Raw genomic sequence first — 12089 nt, forward strand, 5'->3', positions numbered from 1 at the left:
TATTTTGCCTCTTTCTCGGAGAAAGAGGATCAAATAATTTCCAATCATGGTCCTCGCTGGCATTAGACTTTTTCATGTGGTATTTAAAGGGTCACAATTACAAGATTTAACTAACGTATAAAATCGTTCGGGTAAAATTTAAAATTGTGCCCTATTGTAAATTACATTGTTTTTTTCCTGGTAGAATCTGGAAAACAAAAACCATTTTAGAAAATTCCAAAGAAAAAAAAAAGGATAAAGAGAAACAAACGAATACTAATAATCTCGTGGAAGATAAACATTTTCGACTCAAAAGAGGACCAAAAAGTATCGAAGTGTTTAAAACACTGCAATGGAGGGATCGATCGGGTTCCGCTTATTCAAACTCGGAGAGGGCATCAAAATGGCCAAAAAGAAAAAGGCATTTAGAATAATCTTAAGTGGAAATTTGGTTTCTCAGTTTTTGGGGGCTGAAGCTTCATAGCCATAAGGATTTTTGCTTGCCCAGTTCCACTGATCTCTGCACATTTCTTCAATTCCATACTTTGCCCTGCTCAACAACAAGTAAACAAATAAGCTGGCTGATGATTGATTCATTCAAACATATCAATAGCTTTTGTCAACAATCTTACTTCCACTTCAGCTCCTTCTCTGCCTTCTCTGTTTCGGCATATACGACTTCGGCATCTCCCGGTCGTCGCTCCGCCATCACAAGGGAAATTTTCTGCAAGTGGAATTTGATGTCATTGTATGTGTTGCAACTCAACTCAACTTAACGCATAAGCTAGACTCGAAAGATTTAGATGTTTATGTGACTCATAATGTCCAAATAGGAAACGTCATTGCTCATTGTTTTGATACCGTGTTATGTTAATCTACGACTGAATACAAATGTTTGAGTTAACGATGATGCATTGTTATCGTCAGATGGAGTAGCCTCTTACCTTTCCAGATGCCTTCTCAAATGCTGAAACCATCTCCAAAACTGAAGTACCCTTTCCAGTTCCCAAATTGTAAACCTCGCAGCCTGTGGATAAATATCAGACACTGTTATCCTTCTCCCAGTGTTAAGTATCACCATAGGCAGCAAAGTTTTCATGGTATACAAGCTCAACAATGGTGCAGGTATTGTATAATATGGGAAAATCAATCCATGTTAAGGGTAGGGAAAGAATCTTGGATATATACAAAAAAAGAACAGTATCTTCACAAATATGAAACTGTTTGGATGCTGTCTAAAAATAACTGAATTGAATTGAAGCTCAAAATAGATATAATATGGAGGACGTAAGAAGGAAGCATTTGACTTTAAGGTATTATCATTAAGTAATATATCATGGAAGCATAATATGAGATTGTGAAATGACCGAGCAAAAGCATTGGAATATACCTATGCTGGGATCATCTACTTTGCGCAATGCAGCAATATGCCCATCAGCTAAATCAACGACATGAATGTAATCACGAACCTACACAAGGGCAGACAATAACTACCAAGCTCAAATAACAATTTAGAAGATTAATTTTTTTTAACAGGGTACTACACATACCCCTGTTCCATCCTTGGTAGAGTAGTCAGTTCCAAAAACTGTCAAGGCTGGCCGCCTGCCAACAGCAACTTGTTGCACAAAGGGCATCAAGTTGTTGGGAATTCCACGGGGGTCTTCACCAATGTCTCCACTGGGATGAGCACCTACTGGATTGAAGTATCTAAGCAATATGATTTTCCATTCTGAATCTGATCGATAAATATCACGGCATATTTCTTCGATGAATAGCTGAAAGGGAAAGAGCAAATTCAGTCGATCTCAATAAGACGTATCCATCGATGAGTACATGTCTCTTGTTTGTTTAAGGTTTTACTCAACCAAAAAACAACTGCAAATTATCCAAGTAGGTTTTCTATATCAAAAAACTGAGTAGTTTCCTTTTCTAAATAGCATTTAAGGTTCCATGCTGATTCAATGCAATGTAGTTTGCACCTTAGTTCGTCCATAAGGGTTTGTTGCAGATAGAGGGAACTCTTCAGTGCAAGGGACTTTCTTTGGCCAACCATAGACGGTAGCTGATGATGAAAACACAAGCTGACAAGAGACCAAGTTTTGAAAGACTTGTTAGGTATAAAATTCTTATTATTTCTCGTCAGTAATGAACTTTTTTACATGGAATTTAATAACATGTCAGAGAACCTTTTTGCACCCATGAGAAGCCATAACTTCAAATAGGACAATTGTTCCAATTATGTTGTTATCATAGTAGAGCAGTGGCTTTTGGACACTCTCGCCAACTGCTTTAAGTCCAGCAAAGTGGATGACAGCATCGAATCTGCAAAAACAGTTTGAATTTCCATAAAAGTTGTAGAATGCAAAAAGAAAAGGCAAAGCCTTTGTTTGGAAAGCAACAAGCTTCATGTACAAACATTGAGAGAGAACGAGGGACCTAAACAGTCAACATTTAAGAGACCTAAGCAATTGAAGACCAAGTCAACACATTATTTTTCAATGATCTTTATAACAATAACTAAATTTGAAGAAAAAAAAAAATAGCATGATGTTTCTTGATCTATTTCTTCCCTTCAAGTCTTGCCAAATTTAGCTATGTTCATGTTATAAAATTAATGAAAAGGAAATTTTAGTGACCATTTTCAAATACTATATTTAAAAAGGGAAAAAAGAAAAAACTTATGAAAGAGGGGAATGGATTCCCTCCTTCCACGTCCAGGGCATCTCCAGAGATGGACCCCTTCCCTTAAAGTTTCGAATGGGCAGCACCAAAAAGGCCAAAAGACATGTGCACAAAGATGCTTTCTGTACCCAATGGCGAAAATGCGAGTCCTAAAAAACAATGTATGAAAGGTGAGAAAGATAAATAGATCCTTACTTTGTCGAAGCGAAAACCTTCTCAAGAGCCGGTTTATCCCTCAAATCAAGCTGCGAGAAACAAATTCACAGTCATAACAACATCAAAAATCGTCCATCGCATTGTAATTTCAGATCAAGAACCTTCTAGAAAAATCGAAAAACAGACACTGAATCCAATCCATATGTAAACATGCATTTCGAAGAAATCACAAACTCACATACAGGATCGGAACAAAAAGAACCAAAATCCATGAACAAACACGATCCACAGTTTAACACACCACATCAAACACATAATCTAACAGGAAATGCAAAAATAGGAGAAAATCAAGCCAGAAACCTTGTGAAATGTGAGGTTCTTCCCCGAATCCCCAGCCAGATCTTTGACTCTCCGAATAGCAATCTCGGAGGAATTATCCAAGTTATCGACGACGACGGCCTTATAGCCGCCGAGAAGAAGCTGAAGAACGGTGTGGGAGCCGATGTATCCAGCTCCACCAGTGACCAAAATGGTAGCCATGGCTGATGCTCAGATAGAGAAACAACAACTGAAGGATTGAATCTGTGGAGAGGAGCTTGGGATCAGGAAGAGAAGAGGGATTGAATTTATAATATTGTCGAGAAATTGATTACAGAGAAGTTACGGTTACTTGTACAACGACGAAGATAAAAATAAAACAGAAAAGTGTTTATATTTAGGATGAGTGAGCTGTGAAGTTTATTATTATTACTTTTTGGTCCTTCATGTTGTAGTTTATTGTATTTTAATTATCAAAATTTAGTTATTATATTTTCAATAAATTTTCTAGCTTCCATAATTCTTATATTTTGTATTTCAAAAAAAAATTATACAAAATAGTTGAGTAATAATAATAATTTTTTAATTGATGTAATAAATTACTATTCTGATAAAAAAAAACAATAAATAATAAAAAAATTAATTTAATCAAAATACCCGCTTACTAATCCACCGTACTTTTTCATCAATAACTGTGTATTTTTTATTTCCTTCCATCGATAAAAGGTTTTGTTTGTAATAAACAAAATTTTTTAAGACGAGCGAAACTCAAAGGGCATATATGTAAAATTGTTCCTATTCTAACAAAATTATAAATACTCGAAAAGGATAAACTTTTTGGTATGGATTTAATTACGAGAGCTTTCCAAAGGTCAAAAGGAAAAAACTTAATCATATTTGAAAGGAACCATTGAGTTTTGAGTGAATCATACCCAACAAATTCACCTAACAATAAAATAGGACATTAGTAGGCCCCCTCCATGTGGTGCTTCAATTCAAATTTCACATTAAAATGATTCTCTTAAACTTTTAAAATCGGGCCGAGATCGTTTCTATTTTGGCAGGCAAGAAAATCTTCATCCAAATCAATTACGTTCAAAAATTTTATGCATTTGTCTTCGAGTCACGGTGGAATTGCAAGCTAAACCAATAAGAATACTCAAAAACTTTAAACTTTGTCTAAAAAAAACATCACTAAATTTTAAAAAGTTTCAATAATATCTTTAAATTTTTCAGAAAGTCTAAAAAACACTCTTATCATCAGTTTTGAATGAAAACCGTTAGTACTATATTTCAAATATACCCTTAAACTTTAAAAAATTTCATTAATATCCTTCTATTTAAAAAAAATAAAAAAATATCCTTACTATTAGTACTATATTTAAAAAATATCTATAAAATCTAAAAATAGCATTAACTCTCTCTACGAAAGAAGAAAGTTTATGTCAATATATAGACGAAAACTATATACCTGACCGGACACTTCATAGATTATGTCCAAACTCAATAAATCTTTTTAAAACTTAATAAAATTCAACATATTATTGAAATTTTTAAAAGTTTGTGTAATCCATGAATTTAAGCTTATTTTTCGTTGAAATCATGGTATGATTAAAAGAAGTGTGTTAAACAAGAAGGAAAAAGGTTAAAAAAAAAAAAAGTTTTAAGGGTTAATCCACAAACCAAAATGATAGAGCTAAGATCCTTGAGTTGATGAGAACAATGGTCAAGCGTGATCCATTGACCTTCTTCCTTCTCCACCTTCCACTTGTTTGATCACAAAGCTGTGCTTCCATTAATGGCTACCTCTGGCCTTACCAGCAAGCTTTCTGCGAACAGAGAGAATTAGAGAACAAAAAAGAAAAAAGAAATGGAAAGCTAAGAAAATGGCTGTTTCAAATTCTTCTTCAAACAAACTTCTCCTTTCACTCGTCTGCTTCATATCCATCATCATCGGATTCCAGCTCAAAGCCTCCGCCCAATCCGTCGGCGATAGTTCCGACACCTGCAATTCAAATCTCGGAAATGTTCTTCCTTCTCCTTATTCTGAACTCTCCACCCTCGCCTGCTCCCCCATTTGGGAACGCAAGTTTTCCTTCAGTGTAACTCTCTCGATCCATCATTTAATTTCATCCTAATTCATACCCAATTCAAACTTTAAGAAAGATAATAGAAATTTAGACCCATTTTCTTGTAATTTCTTTACCGATGCTTTTCAATCTTCTTAGATAAATCGATGGAGTAGTGTTTATGAGGTTTAATTTTCAAAATCAGAAACCAAATTGGGAAAAAAAAAAAATAATAAGCAGAAACCAGAGGAAGAAATCCAAATTTGATAGCTAAAATCTCATCCAATTCTGACCCAATAGTTCTTCGTGATTCGATGCAGTTTTTCCAAGACGGTAAGAACGTGATGACGTTCGTTTTATCAGGGAAACACGTTCATAAATGGATTGGAATCGGATTCTCCAGAGATGGAAATATGGAGGGATCGAGCGCGGTGGTGGCGTGGGTTGAGAGCAACGGCATATCAGGAATAAGGCAATACTATTTGAAAGGCAAGAACATGAGTAAAGTCATACCTGACAAAGGCGATTTGCGATTCACCAGTGTGAACCCTGTAGTTGTTGTTCGTGGAGATTTGATCTACATCGCTTTCCAGCTCCAGTTCGCGACATCCGTGGCTGACCATCACGTTTTATTGGCAATCGGCTCTGAAACTCCACTAGAAAATGGCCTTCTCCCCAAACATATCAACAAGACTACCACCTTAATCGAACTCTCCTCAGGTTTTTCCCCCAATTTCTTGTTTCTACAGAGCGATTTTGAGAAGATTGACATAAACGAAACCCTAATTTAATGGATTTTCCGTTTTATGCTGCTCATCAAATAGGGCAAAAAATAGCGCCCAACGTTCAAAGGCGATACCACGGACTGACGGCGATAATAGGCTGGGGCATTATAACGCCCGCCGGATTGATGATCGCTAGGTACTTTCGACACATCAAACCAATCTGGTATTACCTTCATTCTTCAGTACAGTTCGTCGGTTTCTTCGTCGGAATCATCTCCATCTCCATGGGACGCAATCTGTACGCGAAAACCGGTTTCCCCAACCCAACGCACAGATTATTCGGATACACTGCATTTTTTCTTGCAGGTCTCGAGGTTGGTAAGGCAACGAACCTCATTTCGCCCTAATTTGTTACCAGATCTGAAACTCTGTATTTTGCTACAGGTTTGCCAGTTTATTGGACGGCCATCGATGGACTCCAAACGCCGGCCGTATTGGAACTTCGCTCACTATTGGGTGGGAAGAGCCGCAATGGTAATCGCAGTTTTGAACATCTGCGTCGGCTTCCATGGAAACCGTACCGACAATCGGGACCTGAAGATAGGTTTCGCGATGGCGTTGGTGACTCTGTTGACAGTAACGATCGTCCTCGAAACACGGTTGCGGAGAGAAAATGCGATTCCGAAAACCATTGATGATCAACCGCCGGTGTTTCGAGTGGCTGATGAACTAAGCTAGTGGAAATAGATAGTGCCTATGAGAAACATTAGTGTTCGGTAATTTATAGCATAGAGATAAAAGGAGGAAGTTGATTGTATCATATAATTTGTCTAAGAACAAATATGATATCCCACAAAGTGAATTAATTATTATTGGCCCACCGCTAGTCCCATATTGTCCTCTTTTGGCTCCTCTTTTAGCCGGTTATAAGTGGTTTCAGAGCTCAATATTAGACGGTGTGCTAGCGAGGACTTGAGCCTCCAAGGAGGTGTAACATCCTAAGCCCCCAAATAGTCAATATTGTCATCTTTTGGCTTCTCTTCTAGTCGGTCATAAGTAGTTACAAAATCCGATATTGGATGGTGTGCTAGCGAGGATTTGGGCCTCTAAGGAGGTGGATTGTGAGATCCCACATCGGTTAGAGAGAGGAACAAAACATTTTTCATAAGAGTGGAAACTTCTCCCTAACAAACGTTTTAAAAACTGTGAGGCTGACGACAATATGTACTAGCGGTGGACTTTAGGCTGCTACAGATGCTTTCATGTGTTAATTTGGTCATTTATAGGATTCGAGCCGTAAATTGTGAAACTTATGATTTATACGGGAACTTTGAATATTTGGAGCTAAGAAGAGTAGTTTAGATCAAGAATTTATGAATAGACACTGTCTCAACATTGTCTAAAGTATCTCAACACTCAGGAATCATGCAAGCAAGCCTCAAAACCGACAAGGGTTGCGTCTAGACACTACGATTTTGGAACTTTTGTCGCTTAACGATGTGGGGCGCTCATCACTGTTGTTTTCGATATGTAGCATTAAGACAGTGTCCTCAGTGTTTGAATGTTGCCTCAAGCGCCTCGAATCTATATTTAATTTACAGACAATTTTAAAAAAATAGGGTAGCATCAAGACGTTGTTCTAAGTATCTCGATGCTGAGAGTTTGATTTGCTCCTCGAATATGAGTGGAAATTGACACTCGTTGTCTAATAGATTGATGAGTTCTTAAATTAATATTTAAATTAATTGAGAAAAATGCCTTGTTAAACCTAACGATTTCTCAACTTCATCTTTCAATCTCTCGACATTTATAAACAATATTTTTTTTTTTTTTTGTATTTCGAGTAATATTACATTTTAAATTTAAACAAATAATAAGTACTTCAACTAAAAGAATTTTAATATTTAAAATTTATTGTTTAATAGATCATTAAAATTTTAAAATATTTATTAAGTAATTAATTTTTCAATTAGGTCTATAATATAATATTCAACATAATTTCTAAAATATTAAATTTTAATATTGCACCATAAATCATTACAAATATTTATTTATTAATTTTATATTTTAATTTTAATATAAAAATAGGTGGAATGAATCTCTTTCAGAAATACAAAGATCTTTAGAATGGAGTCAGTCCTATTTTGGGACGGGAAAAAATTAATTTTGTGTTTTAGTTTTGATATAAAAGTGAGACGGAAATGGGTATCCATTCTCAGGTCTATTTATGTAGGAAAAATCTCTCTCGACTCCTCATTTACAAAGATCTTTGGAATGCGGTCGGTATGTTTTAGTTTGGATATTAAAGTGGGGCGGGAATGGATCTCTATCCCCAACTCCATTTAGCTAGGAGAAATCTTTCTCGACTCTTAGGAGGATCTTTAGAACGGGGTCGGCTAGCTCCGAGGTTAAATGACATTTGGTTCTCTAGTTCGAGGTTGTTTTGTCCACGTCAGCTTAAGCAAAAAAAAAAATATATATATATATATATATATATATAGCGAAAAAATTGAGGAAGAAATGATTTGGTTTTGATTAATACAAAACCCCCGAATTAAACGGTCTCCTTCTCTAATGGGGAGAAAGTGGTTTCCGCTACTCTTGGAGTTTGGAGCAATGAATCGCCACAAACATATTGAAAAATCCATGGCCTCTCCATTTCCATTTCCATTACCATTACCTTTACCAAGCACTCCATCACTGAATCTCGCCATCTCCCTCTCTCGCATGATCGTAGTTGAAGATGGAGAATTCTCAAGACGATCTGTTGTGTATCAGATGTCGGATCAAGAAGAGGAGCAGATATGGCAATAGAGATCACGACACTGAAGGCCAGAACAACTGCCGTAACATGGGAGCCAGTTTCTATGATTTCTTCTGCTCTTTGCTCTTTTCCATCTCTTGTCTTGCCTGCTTGCTCTACTCCGAGCTCATCTTTGGCTATGGCGACGCTGGTACAATCCTCCAACCTCTTTACTTCCCCTTTTATTGTTATTATTATTGTTCTCCCTCTTTCGTGTTACGATTTTGTGGAACAGGATAGCGGATACTTTTTAGTTGATTGTTTTGGTACTGTTTGATTCATTTTTCTACCATCTTTCGCTGTTTTATTGCTAATGAATCCTTGGTTTGAAATAGGACAAAAGTAATTGATTCTGCGTCGGTATAATCTTGGCTGATCTGGACGCTTTTTGTTTAGAAATTCTGTGTTTGATGATGGTAGGATTAGTTTGCCGATCTGTAATGTTTTGGAAGGTTTTTCCTTCTACTTGTACCTTAAATTAGGGTAGAATGACTTCAGTCATATTTTCCAGGAGATTCTTCTTCTGTAAACAAAAGCACTGTTTGCCCTAGTAATGGAAACCAGAAGCTGGGTGAACACGCCTATTCATCCAGAGCAAATGGAAGAAACAGTATGAACTCAGGATCGTCTTTTGAACTTAATGTGTCAATGAACTGTAATGAATCCTATGTTCATCACAGCTATGCAAATTCCAATTACTCACTTCTAGAGTCAAAGGAATTTGAAGAAGCAATTTTGAGTGCACTAGGATATTCATCTTTGATGTGTAAAGTTCAACAGCCAGAGAAGAAGCCACGCTCAGCAAAACATCAGGAAGGTCCTGGTAGCAGAAGTTCTCACTCCACTTATCTTAATTTGGATGAATTCCGCAACATTACAATGAAAGATAAAGAAGGAAAAATGCCTGATCAGTTAGTTAACATCACTCATCGGCTTGAACCTGATGGATCGGATTACAACTATGCATCTGCGTCGAAGGGTGCAAAGGTGGTTGCTCATAACAAGGAGGCAAAAGGAGCATGTAATATATTGGAGAAAGACCATAATAAGTACCTGAGGAATCCTTGTTCTGTGGGAGGGAAGTATGTTGTGATTGAGCTCTCAGAAGAGACCTTAGTTGATGCTGTGAAAATTGCAAATTTTGAACATTATTCTTCTAATTTCAAGGAATTTAACTTGTCTGGCAGTTTGAGCTATCCTACTGAAACATGGTCTAAATTGGGGAACTTTGTTGCTGCTAATGTGAAACAGGCTCAAGTCTTCAAGCTGCCTGAACCACAATGGGTTAGGTACTTAAAGTTGGATCTGCTTAGTCATTATGGGTCAGAGTTCTACTGCACATTGAGTATAGTAGAAGTCTATGGTGTTGATGTCATGGAGAGGATGCTTGAAGATCTCATTGTCACCTCTTCAGAAGCTATGCCCAAGAAAAATTCCCTAGACGAGCCTAATTCAACCGTGTCGCCTTCTTTAAAATCAGATGTTGGCGCAGCTAATGAGATAGAAAATGATGAAAATAACTTATTGAGGGCTGGGGCAGGGACAGAAAGCATGGATGATCCGACGAGTCTTGGTCTAGAGGTTGCAAAAAACCCCATGAATGTTAACAAATTTCCTGACCCTGTAATTGAAGCTAGACAACAGCTAAACGGTAGAATACCTAGTGACACTGTCCTGAAGATCTTGATGCAGAAGGTGAGGTCACTTGAGACTAATTTGTCTGTGCTAGAGGATTATACCAAAGAAATGAACCGACGACAAGGGAAACTTTTACCAGATCTTGAGAAAGAGATGGATAGAATATCATTGCTTCTGGAGAATACTAAGTTAGTCATCAAGGATCTCATGCTTTGGAAGGAAACGACTGTGAGTTACTTACTACTTTCTTGCATCTTCTGACTAGTTGCTACAATAAAGAGCTCCCATCGTTCTGATAGTACTTGTATACCTTTACCACTTTTTAGGAAAAAGAACTGGCTCACTTCAAATCATGGAAGATGGTTGCTATATCGGAAATGAATGAATTGGTCAGAGAGAATAATATGCTCAGGTTAGATAAACAAAAAACTTCTCCAAATATACAAGCTTTATGTACTTGTTTTTCCTTTTCAACAAATTAGCTGCATCCGTTTGGTTAGTGCTGTGTGTCTTATATTGGCCAGACCCAAAACAGCAGAACTAGTTTTCATTGTCTCTGTCGGTAGAATTAGTGATTCCATTTTCCATTCAGGATTAGGGGGCTTCCTTGTCCCCGTTTCCTTCCCCGCCACCAATTCCCCATGCAATATCCCACATGGTTAAATCCTCATTGGACAGGCAGGACGGGGATCGAGACTGGAAACATATTCTTCGTTACCCTCTCCCAACACTGCCTCGTTGACATCTCTACTAGGAAGGGATGGATTTATACATTTTATATTGAATTTTAAAGGCTTAAATGTTAGTCATCACATGAATTTCTTAAACTTAAGGTAGCACTCCAAATTGGAGACCATAAACCATTTGCCAACCTCCATTTTTCAAAGAAAGATCAAAATATGTGTAAGAAAAACCTAATGGACTTTGAGGATTGCATAACATGGGTAGCATTTTGAAGCATAGTTGAGATGATTTCATTTATTTTTTGTTTACATATTTATCTGAATGTTCATCTTTTGACTTCCATCTCTCTTACTAGAAGCTGATTTTTCTGGTTATCCTTTAACCTCCCCTCCTCCCCTTCCCCCTCCCCCTCACTCTCTCTTATTACAGCTTAGATATTGAAAAAATATCCAGCGACCAAACCATGCTAGAAAGCAAAGAACTTGCGGTGCTAGCCGTGAGTTTTCTTTTCATGTGCATTGCAACTCTGAGGCTACTATCTGCTAGAATTCTCATGTTCATTGGAGATTGTCAATCTGGGAAGACGTGCTCGACGAATGGGGTTTGGGTATGGATACTTGTTAGCAGCATGATGACGGTAATCCTTGCTTTTATATATAGTTAGCAACTGTTATTTCATTTTTGTAGTTCTAGTTTGGATACCCTTCACCCTTTATGGAAAAATACAGAGGAGAAAGCTTCATTCACCATGGATTGTTAACCCTGTAAAACAAGACCATAGAAAGGATCCCCGGAGATGGAGGAAAATGAGGTAAGCTGGAACCCTTTCCTCCTTAGCCCTTCAATGTCCCTTTTACTCTGATGTATTCTTCAAACGCGGCTAATTTTAGGTATTATAAATATATTTGACTGAGCTCTTCTATTTTGACTGTGTATCATAGCTATCATATTCTTCTTCTAGCCTCGGAAGAATGCAACTTTCTTGAGCCACAATTGTTTAGCTTACTATTTCTTGCTCCATAGATACCACAT

The 12089-nt window shown here is 37.1% G+C and overlaps 3 protein-coding genes across 4 annotated transcripts; 2 read left to right on the plus strand and 1 right to left on the minus strand.

The window, feature by feature from the left end:
• Positions 1-142: 142 nt before the first annotated feature.
• Positions 143-5853, minus strand: LOC111469065 (UDP-glucose 4-epimerase GEPI48). Of its 2 annotated transcripts, XM_023114297.1 has the most exons (12): positions 5721-5853; positions 5056-5272; positions 4822-4967; positions 3181-3402; positions 2860-2909; positions 2169-2304; positions 1962-2063; positions 1530-1757; positions 1370-1448; positions 924-1006; positions 612-703; positions 143-529 (listed from the first exon to the last, which is right to left on the minus strand). In XM_023114297.1, exons 4-12 carry the CDS (start codon positions 3358-3360, stop codon positions 436-438), a joined length of 1044 nt encoding a protein of 347 aa, XP_022970065.1. In that variant the 5' UTR covers positions 3361-3402; positions 4822-4967; positions 5056-5272; positions 5721-5853; the 3' UTR covers positions 143-435. The 2 variants fall into 2 exon arrangements, with proteins under 2 accessions (XP_022970065.1, XP_022970064.1); XM_023114296.1 differs by lacking the exon at positions 5056-5272 and having other exon boundaries at positions 5721-5825.
• LOC111469069 (cytochrome b561 and DOMON domain-containing protein At3g61750-like) lies at positions 5522-6818 on the plus strand. Its single transcript, XM_023114301.1, has 3 exons — positions 5522-5927; positions 6032-6306; positions 6377-6818. The coding sequence occupies exons 1-3, from the start codon at positions 5522-5524 to the stop codon at positions 6668-6670; spliced, it is 975 nt and encodes a 324-aa protein (XP_022970069.1). The 3' UTR covers positions 6671-6818.
• A 1692-nt stretch (positions 6819-8510) lies between these two features.
• Positions 8511-12035, plus strand: LOC111469031 (SUN domain-containing protein 5). Its single transcript, XM_023114244.1, has 4 exons — positions 8511-8886; positions 9247-10601; positions 10700-10785; positions 11487-12035. The coding sequence occupies exons 1-4, from the start codon at positions 8676-8678 to the stop codon at positions 11719-11721; spliced, it is 1887 nt and encodes a 628-aa protein (XP_022970012.1). The 5' UTR covers positions 8511-8675; the 3' UTR covers positions 11722-12035.
• Positions 12036-12089: the final 54 nt, after the last annotated feature.

The sequence above is a fragment of the Cucurbita maxima genome, unplaced genomic scaffold (genome assembly GCF_002738345.1).
Source record: "Cucurbita maxima cultivar Rimu unplaced genomic scaffold, Cmax_1.0 Cma_Scf00038, whole genome shotgun sequence".
In the NCBI taxonomy this organism is placed as follows: Eukaryota; Viridiplantae; Streptophyta; class Magnoliopsida; order Cucurbitales; family Cucurbitaceae; genus Cucurbita; species Cucurbita maxima.